This window comes from Tasmannia lanceolata, unplaced genomic scaffold (assembly GCF_043159265.1).
Source record: "Tasmannia lanceolata isolate RefF3 unplaced genomic scaffold, GAP_Taslan_0.1 ptg000011l, whole genome shotgun sequence".
Classification (NCBI taxonomy): domain Eukaryota; kingdom Viridiplantae; phylum Streptophyta; class Magnoliopsida; order Canellales; family Winteraceae; genus Tasmannia; species Tasmannia lanceolata.
In genome coordinates, this window is record NW_027518688.1 from 20,355,765 (window position 1) to 20,369,859 (window position 14,095).

Below are 14,095 nucleotides of genomic sequence, written 5' to 3' on the forward strand. Positions count from 1 at the left end.
ATGTAACAACATCCATTTGTGCTCTTCTTTTATCCAAACAAGCTCCTCCCTCAAATCAAAAGACCCTAGCCCATTGTCCTCGAGGTCCTTAATTTCCCCGATTCTACTTTCCAACCACACTTTCCGGGTTTGATCAATACTTCTTTGCTCCTTCACCCACTCCCTTAATTTCTCCTTCACAAATCTTAGCTTCCTACTGATTCTAACATCAGATGGACCCTCAGATTCATAGGATGCCCACCAGCTACCTAGCTTTTCTACCATGCTAGGGACTAATAACCATGCAATCTCGAATCTGAAAGGAAGGGGACCCCAAGATTCCATTCTTGGGTCCAAAATGATAGGGCGGTGATCCGAGACCGAATGAACAATGGATCTTTGAAAAGCCTCAGGGACCAACTTCAACCATCCACGACAAAAGAGAAATCGATCAATCCTACTCTAAGACTCACCCCGACACCACGTGAATCGAGATCCAGCCAATGGAAGATCAATTAATTCATTTTTTGCAATGAACTCATCAAATGACCTCATGTTTTGAACCGATCTCCAACACTCCGATCTTTCACCAACAAACCTAATCTCATTGAAATCACCCACAATGCACCAAGGATGGTCCCATCTCCCCCTAACCCAATTTAGTTCCTCCCATAACAACTCTTTCTCCGCCCCTAAAGAAGGGTCGTATACCCCAGTAAAAGTTACACTTAAAGCATCCTCCGTCCTCAAAAGGACGATGGATAAGGAGAAGCATCCTTTCCACTCCTCCTTAAAAGACCACACCGACTCATCCCAAGCAACTAATATACCCCCCGAGGCCCCTTTTGATTCCACAAAGGAGAACCTCCAATCACCCCTTACACCTATATTTCTCAATAGATATCTATCCACTACCTCCAACTTAGTTTCCTGAATACATAAGAGGGTCGGCTTCCATTTTCTAACCATTTCTTTAACTTGAGTCTTTTTTCTCCAAAGAGCCCAGTCCATTAATATTCCATGATAAAATCTTCATAGGGAACCAACTTTGACAAATTTCCTCTCTTTCCGACCACTTTTCTTCATATCAGAGGGAGAGTAACCCATTTTTCCCTCACCCACTTTCCCCCCATAATTCACCTCGGTCTTTAATTTTGCTAGTTCCCTAATCGTCCTCTTTTCAGTCGGACACTCCGACCTAGCCAAAACTTCCTCTGCCTCTCGAACCTCGGCCTCCCTAATCATCTCATGAAAACCACCCATCGGACCTGAGTATTCAACTCCTAACACCTTACTATGCTCCACCATGGCCTCTACCCCATCTAAAACATCCCCTCCTTCTGCCTCTTCATCACCCCCCAGCCTGATGTCAGAAGAAACTTTAACTTGAGAATTAGGCCCTGAACCATTCTTGGATGTCTTATCAAAAGCCACATGTAGAGAAATTGGAGGAGATTGTGACGAATATAAACTCGAAAATTCAAGATTTAGTCAGAAGCCCCGTATACACTGCTGATTCCTACATCTAATCCCTGCAATTCAGCAAAAGGAGACAGAAACCCATTATCCAAAATCGAATTTAAATTGCTAGTACCTTCCATTGGTGCACCGCAAAGGATACCGACCCTTAACCTCTGTCGTGGACAATTGATTTGCTCGATATTTTCATTGCTCCCAAATACCTGAAAGCTAGGGCTGTGGCACCATCTATCCAGGCAAGAATCCAAGGTATCCACAGATCCAGTAGACAATCGATTCGGAAGTGAGATGCTGTCCAAATCTTCAACAATCCTCTTGAATACTCCATCTGCATTAATTGTAGGGCTCAACTGCTACTAAATGATGTCTATAAAGCGCCTTTTCATCCTCACTGCATTAGGGTGTTTGAAGCTGACCTCGTCTTCTCTGCTCTCCGCCATCAAAGAGGAAAGACCAGCAACAGCCAAATCTGGGCTTTGATCTACTTCCCTCTCCAGACTCTCCACACTGAATTGGATACCCTGACTTTCCAATGGTTGGAATAAATTGATTAGGGCCATATAAGATTGTACGGGCTTCTTAATTCCATTCTTATCAAAACTAGGGGTGTTGGGCCCAGTTTTATCCACTCCACTTCCTTCCAAAAAGCCCACAAAACTATCCACCAAAAGATTAAGGTGATGTTTCAACCCACTCAGGGGCCCACCTGAAAGAATCCCAGGAATAATTTCGTACCCACCCAATCTTTTCACCCATTCCCCAATGTTCCGATTTTCCTCAAATTGGCGACCTGCTATCCCCGGTAAAAGCGACCCACAGCAGCCTGTCTTTTTACGCGACAAGTAATTCTTATCGTGTGCAATACAGCTATTTTCCATCCTTCTGTAATCCCGCCCAACTACAGCCTCACGTAAGCCGACACGTGTTTCTAGTTCAGAGTGTTCAAAATCGTCGCTATCCTGTGTCCTTTCGCTATAATAAGCCAGTAACAGAACACCTTCCTGAGAAACGTTACCGTGCGCTGCCCTCGCCGATAGCTCCTCCTCTGATCCATTATCATTGCTCCGGGATGGCATAAAGCTGCCGGAATCATAGCTAGAGTCCTCATACCCATCCAAATCCGGCGATTTTAACTTGTCACTCACCGTATGTTCAACTCTAGCACATTTGGCCCAAATTATGGCTCCCTCAACATTGGTCGGAACCGCCACCACCACCGGACAACTCCGGCTAGTCGCCAATCGTATTCTCGCCTCGAAGTATCCCCTTGACAATCTGCATGAATCATCCACTTCTAACACTCTGCCAAATTTACTTCCAATTCTCTTAAAATTTTCCAAACACCAGGCTTGTGGTGGGATCCCATTTATTCTCCACCACCCCTCCTCATTCAGAGTATCGAACTTCTTCTGCCAGTTTAATTCCACGAATGGTTAGTTGTTAGCCGCAAACCACACCATTTTCGCCTTCTCAATCTCCGGTCTGGATTGCGTAATAATCAAGACCTCAAGCTCAGCTATCTTGTATACCTTCAACTCCCCACCAATCTCTATTCTTCTTCTCAACCGTTCCTCCAATGCATTAACATTACCTGACCACCCACACCTAATTTTTCCCCATAAACCGTTTTCAACCCCTTTTATGGATGCAAGTGACACAATCTCCCCACTGATTAGGTGATGAGGTAACCTTTTCCTTAAAACCATCATCTACCTCAACCTTCTTCCTTATGTAAGCACGTGGTTTTAAAAAAAAACCACCCTTTTAAAACAAAACAAAATACCCTCACTTTTACAGCTATTTACAACCCAAGCCACCATCCTTTTAAGTATAGAATAAACCAAAATAACTTTCGAATTTACGAAGCCATGCCATTGGCCTTAAAAAAAGAGTTTTACTTCTCAAACGTGTATTTTCGCCCAAAATAGAAAACCAACCATGTTCCCTCCCATTCCACCACCCAAATCTTCCATAAATTGCCAAATCTTTTCAAAGAAAATAAAACCAAAATCTAGATACCATATCCCCACAAAAAATCTGATTTTCCCCTTTTAAAACCTTCCCCAAAATGCCCAAATCATTGTCAAATCCCTAATTTTCCATCACCAACGGCTATATTTCAATCAAAGACCATTTTACGCCCATCAATTCTAAAAAAACAACCAAATTAGATTTCAAAATAAACCTTAATTGGTCCCCAAAATGGCATTTTCCCCCTCATTTTACCTATAAATACCCTACTTCATAACCCTTCAAAACACGAAAAAATACAAGGCACAAGCCTCACACAGAGCTCTCAAGATCTCAAGCCTTCTCTCTTTTCTTCAAGCTTTCAATATTTTTCTCTCTTCTCCAACTTTCATTTCTACATCCTTTTTACTTCATTTCCATCACTTTTACACTGGGAAGCAGCATAACACCGTCTAAAAGGCCTTCAAACATTCCCAAACGACTCACCCTGCATATCTCTGTCAAAGGACGCCAAGCGCCTCCACCTTCGCCTTTCCCTACAAGTCCACCGGTTCTTTTGCAACTCTGGAATTCTACAAAGAAGGGAAGGACTAAACCCTTTTGTATTTTTAGACTTCTATCTTATCAATTAATTTATTCTAGAATTGCTCTAAGCAACTGTTTTGAATTCTCTCATGCCACTCTGCATCTTGTCCAGTTTCTTATAAGTGATTGACATATGATACCCACTTATTAAGTGCTCAATTGAACGCCTTCACACAACCTTGCTGCTTGTAGATTTTAAGTTTATAGGAAAAGACCCTTGCTGCTATTGCTTGCTACATCTTTAGTTTGCTTTGAATGCTTGAACTTTAAAAGGCACCACAACAGGTAGTCTCTTAGACCAATTATTACATTGCGAAGTCACCACAAAGCTTGCCCCAACACTCAGCTCTTCTTCGGAAGTTGAAAAACCTACACCTGCAGCACTTCCAATCCCCCATCTTCCCATTTTTTCTCTTTACCCCAACTTTCTCAATCCTTCTTGCTCTATGATTTTTCTGCACCAACCAAGGAGGTTGGGCACGATTTCCTCTGTTCATACCTCGAGAAGATAGACTCTCCAAATTTCTATGTTGCCAAACAGGCAAACATAGAAATTTTTTCTATGTTGCCTCGGGTGTTTTTTTTCAGACACTCGAATCCCACAAATTCAGCTCGTATTCAAATTTAGCTTCTGACTCAAGCCATCTGCAACTCTATTCTATTGTTCAGATTTGTGCTTTAATATAAAAGTGAACAGTGGTAAGATGGAGTTCCATCTAGCAAGCATTTTGTTCACGCTGCTTGATATAATGAAAATCCCAATGATCTGTTTATAAGACAAACTCCCTCTTTATCAGGTCATTCATGCCTCTTCCATTTCCCGATGCACAGTGGGAAAACCTTTATGTGGACTTTGTGTTTGGTTATGTCTCTTACGTAGGATATCAACCTAAATTGAAGGACTCCCACTAAATTAAACTTAAACAAGATTGGTTCATTTTTTTTTACGTTTAATCAAACAATAAAGGGTCATTAAATTTTGGAGAAGTTTTTAGTCATCTAGCACAATTCTATTGAGCCAGATTTTAGTGGTCAAGCACAGTGCTATTGAGCCAGACCACCTAGGTAATCCGACCCACATGCAGAGTGCGCAAGGACTTGGCAATCCTAGCCGTACCGTCCTATAAGGGCATCCTCAAATTAAACCATTTTAGCACGTATATTGAAATGATCAATTAGTAGTCTTTATTATTAGATGAGTGACCACCTTTTAATGGGCAGATCGAAATGGTGAAGATGTCCAAATTTCCACTTAATTATTTGAGTAAGATTGTCTTATCAGCTTGATTTTGAACCATGGCCGATTCAAGTTAGGGTTAGCCATATGGGTGGTCCATATCATATGGCTATTAAACAAGATTTTCTAGGAAATTTTGCCGAAAACCATTTTGTCCCGAACTCACTTTTCAGCATATTTTGTCTATTTCATTGAATTCATATGAGGTGGTTGTTGTTCTCTTATGCAAAATTCAACCACAAAATGGCTTTTCGCAAAATTTCATAGCAAATCTTGTTTATATTAATATCTCAAATTCTATCCCATGTGTATCCTATATATGGTCCCCTTATATCGATTTTTGAAAGCACCGACAATAAAGGAAGTGTATTACTTTGACAAGAAGTAGATCTTTTTTCAATTCTTTTTTTTTCCATGGCAAAGTTATATTTCAAAAAATGAAGCCTAGGGGCTAAGATAAAAAACAAAGCCAAAGAAGGAAAAAATAACAGAAACCAGGGAAGGAAAATTTACGAAGAATACATGACCAAGATTCGTCATTGGGAAGGAAATCAAAGATTTCTATATATCCCCGCCCTTAAAGCTCTCTAGCTAGTCAGCCAAAGATTTCTATATATCCCCGCCATTAAAGCTCTCTAGCTAGTCAGCCGCACCATTTCCCGATTTTCTTACGTAATGAAAGGAGATAGAAGATCCATCCGCATGATCCAAAATCACATCAATCCACTAAGCTAACCTCCACAGATGACAGGTCCCCTTCACCTATTTTATCATGTTCAAGGAGTCTTCTTCTACTATAACCTGCTGGAGAACACTAGGCTCAATCATCCTTATGCCTTGATGAACTGGTCTAATCTCTACCTCATTGGAATCTGAAATCCCAATGAGGCATGTGAGAAAACCCATGTAGTTTCATCATTGTGATCTCGAAGGTTAGCCCCAATGTAGTTTCATCATTGTGATCTCGAAGGTTTGCCACCGCATCATTGTTGCCTTTGCCACATTCGATTCCCCCATTGATGATGTTGGTGGCAACACCGAATCCAGGAAGGCGACCTGCAGTCTTATCTTCATTGGACGGTGTCCATTGGCCTGTGATGGCATCATGGCAAGAAGGTTTTTGTGATTTAGGGGTCATCCAATACCATATGGCTGTCTTAACTGAAATGGTTGCATCAGTGGAAACTAGATCTGGGTTGGTGAGAAGGTTAGCCCCAATGGTTTTTCCAGCTGGGCCATAGTTGTAGTTGCTGCAAGCATTAGAATCCAAGTCAAGTTAGTCCTCTGGACAGATAATATCTAGAAACAACACCAGAAATGTTTTGTAAAAGATGAACTTACTAAGAAATTTGAATGGGACCTCGGCCATGGTATTTTTTACCAGAAGTGCATGGAAAGTCTGTACTTGCAATGCAGTAATCTACTTGATTATTGCCTTGTTCTTGGAGGGAACAATATCCCCAAGAATATTGATCGTTTGGCGCAGTTTCCCACTTACCTGAATACATACATCAATTAATAATTAAAGTTTGTTGTTGAATTAAAAATGCTAGTATACATAGAAATGCATATTCCCACACCCTTGATTCAAAACATATCATTGACCATATGGGTAATTGGTCTTTTTACAAGGTAGTTTTCGTCTTTTCATGAATACGTAAATTTTGGTCTTTTATAAGTACAAAAAATCTAACATGGGTAAATTGGTAACAAATTGATGACATGACTTGATTTGCATGACCCACTCAAATGTGACGAATCTATTTGTAAATTGTCAAACTACAAGACTGTTTTTGCAAAATTCACTCAAATGTGATGACACTATTTGTTCTTCAATTAGCTTCTTCGTTAGAAGACCATGAACACAACAATCAAAGAAGAATGAGCATCTTAACTAGTAAAACCCACCAGCAGTTTCATGGGATGTGTGAGCCAAGAAAGCTGCAATCTCCCTTTTACGTGTATCGGTGTCTCCAACAGTGCCAAACCCATCAAAGGCATTTGAAGCATCTATGAAAGCATTGCAAGTGTAGAAGCCTTTGCCTTGGCATTTTGCATCATTTCTATTCTTCAACATTTGGTCAAAGAGGGCTGGAGTGATGATGGAGCCCACACCTCCACCACTCATAGTGGAGAGGGAAGGAGCCACACGGCCACGGCATTGGCTCTGGCACCCGGCCCCACAGTATGGGGGTGTGTTCCCACACCAACCATATTGGCTGCAACATAGCCCTCCCCCACACCGAAGCCCCCTAGCTTGTCTTCCACTAGGGGTGGCCAACCGGTTCGGTTCTCGGTCCTTGGTTACTTTTTTTTCCGGTTCTCGGTTCCCGGTTCCATGAACCGTAAGAACCGAACCGAACCGTAGTACATAGTAGGACCGAACCGAACCGGACCGAACATAATCGGTTCGGTCCGGTCCGGTTCTCCGGTTCTAATGGCTAATTACTAATTATTAATTATAATTTATAAAAACTTTTAATTAAAGTTATAATATAAGTTACTTTCTTATTATAAGAATATTATTAACTATTACTTATTAATATTATAAGTAATTTATATTAATAAGTATATGTAGAATAGAAATATAAAAATATTATATATATATATATATATATATATATATATATATATATATATATATATATATATATATATATATATATATATATTTAAAGTTCGGTTCTTCGGTTCCAGAACCGAACCAAGAACATTAGACCCGGAACCGAACCGAATAAGTTCGGTTCTTCATCAGTGGAACCGAACCGGACCCACAATATTTTTAAACAGTTCAGTTCCGGTTCGGTTCTTCGGGTTTGATTCGGTTCTGGCCACCCCTATCTTCCACACTGTTCTGCAAAGGTTCCTATCAAAGAGGCTAAAAAGAGCAAAACCAAGATCCAAGTCCTCATTTTTGCTAGTAGATGTGTTGGTTAAGAAACATTAAGCCTATATATAGACTATAGAGGAAGAGAGATGGAGGGATTTTTGACACCCTAACACCCATGCATGAGACTCTTTGACACCCAACCATCCACGAACAATAGATATCCACAACACCATATCATGCATGCAGACACGATTGGGGCATGATGTCAACGAATAATGGTCGGCGGTATGTTATGAAAAACCAAAGGAAATAAAGAAGAAATGAAGGGTGGAGTCCATGCAGGGGGGAACTCTGACAAATGGAATGTCCTTCACGTTGATTTCCATAACCGATTGAACGAATACACAAATGGCACCCATCTAGTCTAGCCTACCCAAAAACCTTAACACTTGAGTAGCTACGCCAGTGCTTCTCTAATAGTCATTAATTATCAAAATGAGACAACTTATTTATTTGTTAGGTGAACAATTCTCTCCTATACACTTGCCAGCAAGGCAATCCTAGTATAATAAGAAACAATCACTAGGCATAGGTCAAATTTTCGAAAGTCCCATATATTGGTAACTCAAATTTCCAAGGAGGAGTCGGCGGGGTTGGCATATAGAGAAAGACAGATTTCACAACACGGAAAATCCTCTTCTCAAATAGTGAAACAAAAGTTTACACTAGCCCAAGATGAACAACCAAAGTAAAAGAAGAACAATAAAAAGAAGAGATGTGCTTAATATATGGTAGAAAGAACAACACTACAAGATAAACAACAATAAAAAGAAGAAAGCTTCAAAGGAAAGCTTGCACACAAGAGAGCTTCAATGAAGCTTCAATGGAGGTTTAGGTAGTGGAGAATCTCTACCAAAATGAGTTAATAAGAATAGGCTTGGCCAAGGAAAGTAAAGAGAAGTAATAGCTTTGGTAGGAGATAGTGGGTATGGGAAAGTGGAGACTTTAATGTTAGGATAGTGAGTTTAGAGTTTCAAGTAAGGTTTGAATTTGAAATAGGAAGTACTGGGAAAAGTTATAGCAAACATGTGTGGCTCACACATGTGCAAGCTAGGCAAACTGACCAACATGCCCATGGACACAAAATTACAAATTTGTCCTCACTACAACTTTCAAAATAAAACAAAATAAAGCTAACCAAAAAATACACTTTAAAATTAATATGGCAAGCGTATTGGGTTGTATGGCGGATCAACTCCCTCCAACATACTTGGGACTCCTGTTGGGAGGGGCAGGCCGTCAATGAAGCAATAGAAGTAGGTTTTAGAGGGGGTGGAAAGGAGGATGGATGCTTGTAAGCGAAATTTGGTGTCTTTCGGAGGTAGAATAACTTTGATCAAGGTAATATTTGTAAATTTGCCAATATATCAACTATCGGTATTCAAATGCCCGATGAGTATGATCAACCTAATAGAGAAACTATAAAGAAGATTCCTTTGGGGAGGCTAGGAGGAGAAGCGAAAATTTCATCTTGTATGTTGGGAGAAGGTCAGACAACCAATCAAGGCAGGGGGTTAGGGATCAGAAGAAGCACCATTATCAACGTTCCCTCTTAAAAGAGTATTTTAAGAGAATATTCACTCCTACAATAAATGCAAAGATAATATCGTTTTGTAGGAAGATGCTTTCCTCAAACTAGTTTAAGACTATCCATGGATTATTTCATTTTGTGATTGCCCATTGTCCACGGAATTGAATCATCTATTTTATGCGTGGATAGGATCATTAAATCGTGGTGGGCCAGAGTGTTTTGAATAGATCAATCACATCAATTACTAGACCTGAGAAAAAGTGACCCGGACCCGCGGGTCTACCCAGCCTGCCTGCAATTTACAGGTCTGGGTCAGTGACCCGTTGAAATTTGACCCAGCCCGTACGTGTCCCATCAAAACTGGCTGGGTTGGGTAAACCCACAGGTGCCTGCGGGTAGCCGTAAAAACCTAAATGATCGAGATTTTATACGGTGTACGCCCTTATAGGCCCCTATTATTCAGAAAGTATTGTACGGACCACATCATAGGATGATCTAAACCGTCCATGTGATGGAACACAATGTAAATAGGTTGTGACCCAAAAAACATTTCCATAGGATGATTCTAGCCCTCCAATCTATAGAGATTTCCATAAATAATGATATTCAATTCCTCCATAGATCAGAGGGCTAGGATCATCCTATGGAAATGATTTTTTGGGCACAACCTATTTACATTATGGCCCATCACATGGAGGGCTTGGATCATCCAATAGTGTGGGAATAAAAACAACTAGGTGACCTGTAGGTCCACCTGGCCCATACGGGTGGGGTCTGGTTTCACAAAATAGTGACCCGTAAGATTCCGGGTCATTTGTAACCCGGCCCGTACCACCCAGACCGTAGGGTTGGGTGAAACACGGCCCGGTCCACCCGTTTGCCTGGTCTATCAATTATTATTATCTACACTCTCTTGTTTTGATATTGGCACTCCTCTCCTCAACTTATAGAGTAACAATTCCCAGCAAGATAATAACAGCCAATCAAGAAATTTTAAAATAAAGAAATCTTACTTTTTCCATGGCAAAACCCAAAAACCACAGCTTGCCATTTATCATACCTCATCAAGGGCCTGGGATCATTTGATGAAATACCAACGTCGCTAGCCAACTAGCCAAGCCATTTCAAGTAGAACTCTTTACTTTCTATTAAAATGACACTAGTCAAAGCTAAGATTGGGGGGCGTGGGACACACGTCAGCACTGCAAACGTAGATCTTTCTATTTATTCGACCCCTATTAAGTTTAGTAAGTTAGCCTTAAGTATTAGTCAAAGTAAGTTTAGTTTTCCTCTCCCTTCTTTCTTGAAACTTGTGTTATCAAGCTAGGAAATATTGTTCAAGCGTTTGGAAGTGCACCAATGGCTGGAGGGTTGTTCCATGCCTACTTAATTGTTTATTTGGGCTGTAGAGAATAGACTTTTGCAAATATTTGAATCAAGTTTAGCCTTTGGCTTTTGAAGAAGAAGGATTTATTCTTGTTTTAGTTGCTCTTATCTCTTTGGTGGATTCCTTTGGGTGGCGGGCTGTTTCATTTCAGTTTTTCACTTGTGTTTCCTCCTCTCTTCTCCATTTGTTTGGTGTCACTATGCACCTTATATCAAGGGGTAATCGATGATAATTTTAAGAGAAAACCACAATAATAATGTTACTTTGAGAAATAGTACGCCTGGTTTATTATCTAGTCATATAAGGAAGATCGCCACGTTTCATAGAATCGTCACACTTTAGATTTCTAATGCATCCTCCATATAGTTTTATTTAATCAACTTATATTTACAGAGGATTTTAATACTAATGCCAAATGGTCTTTGACATATACATATACTTTTACATAGATGACACTAGTAGTCACTTATTCAAATACATAGAAAAAGCCTAATTAACTAAGCAAAAGGCTTTTGGTTGTAGCAGTCAAGGTTGGTGCCATAGCTCACACCAAGTATGTCGCAGTATCTCTTGTAGAATCCGATGCGGTTAGCGACCGCAACATTGTTCCCTTTGCCACATTCAAGTCCTCCATTGATGATGTTGGTGGAAACACCGAATCCAAGAAGGCGACCCGCAGTTTTATCTTTATTTGATGGTGTCCATCGGCCTGTGATGGCATCATGGCAGGAAGGTTTTTGTGTTTTAGAGGTCATCCAATACCATATGGCTGTCTTAAATGAAACGGTAGCATCTGTGGAAACTAGATCAGGGTTGGTGAGAAGGTTCGCCCCAATGGCTTTTCCAGCTGGGCCATAGTTGTAGTTGCTGCAAGCATCAAAATCCAAGTAAAGATAGTCCTCTAGAAAGCTAAATCTAGAAACAACAGAAAAAACATGCATGGGAAAAGAAGAACTTACTACGAGATTTGAATGGGACCTCGGCCGTGGTATTTTTTATCATAAGCACATGGAAATTCTGCACTTGCAACGCAGTAATCTACTGGATTCTTGCCTTGTTTTTGAAGGAAGCAATATCCCCATGAATATTGGTCGCCTGGTGCAGTTGCCCACTTACCTGAATACATCAATTAATGAATCCATTAATCACAGATACTAGTTGCCCACTTTCCCTACGTATATATATATATATATATATATATATATATATATATATATATATATATATATATATAGGGAAAACATTTTTTGAGGTCGAGCTAGAAGATTATGAATTAAACAATCAACGACTCTACTTTCCGGCATCCTCTCGCCACACGGCTCTATCCATTCACATGCTAATTAGTTGTTTTGTTAGATTACTTTATAGTTCTCTTTATCCTTATCTTAGTTATCTTTATTCTAACTAGTTATTAGTTATCCTTTTTCATTACTAGCGAGGAATGGAGTGAATGAAACGTTTTGAAGTAAGGAAGCCCTAGCCCCTCCACTGGCTATTTCTCATTCTATCTAGGATGGTATTAGAAACCCACCATTAGTTTCATGGGATGTGTGAGCCAAGAAAGCTGCAATCTCCCTTTTACGTGTGTCAACGTCCCCAACGGTGCCAAAGCCATCAAAGGCATTTGCAGCATCAATGAAAGCATTGTAAGTGTAGAAGCCTTTGCCTTGGCAAGTGGGGTCATTTCGATGCTTCAGCATTTGGTCGAAGAGGGATGGATTGATGATGGAGGCCACACCCCCATCACCGCTCGTAGTGAAGTTTAGTGGCGGACAGTCAGGATGACAATAGCTCTGGCAGTGATTCCCGCAGTACTCGCAGGAAAGGCCACAGTAACCATATTGGCTGCAACAGCGCCTTTCCGGGCACAGAGCTCCACCAGCTTGTGTTCCACATGTCGGCTGTGCATAGGAACCAAACAAAGAGGCTAAGGAGAGCAAAATCAAGATCCAGGTCCTCATTTTTGCCGGTAGATAGATGTGTTGCCTAAGAAACATAAGCGCTATTTATAGAGGGTGGGAGGGGGAGAAAAGCATTTTCTAAAGATCATTCACCGCCTCTACGTGGCCCAATAAAAGCAAGCCACCTTTTCCCAGGGAAAGGTTGCATGCTTTTATTGGGCCACGTAGAGGGGATGAACGATCTTCCTCAGATCCTGAAGAGAGAGAGAGAGAGAGAGAGAGAGGATTTTTTTTTCCTTATGACTTGTCAATAATAGTCATCCCCAATTCAATTTAAGGCAAAAGGTTTTCAATGTAGGGGAATCAGTACACCAAATGACAAAGGTGGCAAGAAAAATGCCCGTATAGTGACCCAAAAATCATTTTCATAAGATGATCCCAGCCTTCCGATCTATAGAAGAAATGCATGTTATGGAAACCTATATATATATATATATATATCGGAATGCTAGGATCCGCGTACGGAAATAATTTTTTTGGCACAACCGTCCAAACCGTCCATTTGATGGGCCACAATGTAAATAGGTTGTGTCCCAAAAATTATGTTCTATAGATTGGAAGACTAGGATCATCCTATGGAAATGATTTTTTCGGCACAACCTATTTACGTTGTTGGCCGTCAAATGGACGGTTTGGATCATACTATGGTGTAGGCCGTCCAGTACCCTTCCTGCTTCTTTGTGTCCTTAGAGTGTATGATGGAAATAGAATAGGGTTTTTGGGTTCTGGTAGTAAAGGGCATTTTTGTCTTTCTGAACTTTGAAACCTCTACTTTTATATGATTTCCGTCGAGAGATACCCGATTCGGAAAATATGGCGAAATGCTGCGTATTGGTTTCTATGTTACTCTTTTTCCAAATTCTGCATATTGGTTTACTCTTTTTCCAAAAAAAACCCTTAAAATTATAAAAAATAGAAAAATTATACGATGAATGGCGGACAAACACGTACTCATCATCACGTCCTTGGTATTTGATCCAACAGCAATATACGGTATACCATGCTAATGCAGTAATGGTGTATGCAAAGTGCTTATCGTGAGAGTCAAGATAAGTTAAAAGTGGGTCCACTCACC

General features: G+C 40.5%; 2 protein-coding genes across 2 annotated transcripts; both read right to left on the bottom strand.

Moving 5' to 3' along the window:
- Nucleotides 1-5,640: 5,640 nt before the first annotated feature.
- LOC143886231 (endochitinase-like) lies at nt 5,641-7,517 on the bottom strand. The gene is made up of 3 exons (XM_077390178.1): nt 7,160-7,517; nt 6,593-6,749; nt 5,641-6,501 (listed from the first exon to the last, which is right to left on the bottom strand). Exons 1-3 carry the CDS (start codon nt 7,377-7,379, stop codon nt 6,114-6,116), a joined length of 765 nt encoding a protein of 254 aa, XP_077246293.1. The 5' UTR covers nt 7,380-7,517; the 3' UTR covers nt 5,641-6,113.
- A 3,885-nt stretch (nt 7,518-11,402) lies between these two features.
- LOC143886595 (endochitinase-like) lies at nt 11,403-13,050 on the bottom strand. Its single transcript, XM_077390646.1, has 3 exons — nt 12,591-13,050; nt 12,019-12,175; nt 11,403-11,926 (listed from the first exon to the last, which is right to left on the bottom strand). The coding sequence occupies exons 1-3, from the start codon at nt 13,018-13,020 to the stop codon at nt 11,557-11,559; spliced, it is 957 nt and encodes a 318-aa protein (XP_077246761.1). The 5' UTR covers nt 13,021-13,050; the 3' UTR covers nt 11,403-11,556.
- Nucleotides 13,051-14,095: the final 1,045 nt, after the last annotated feature.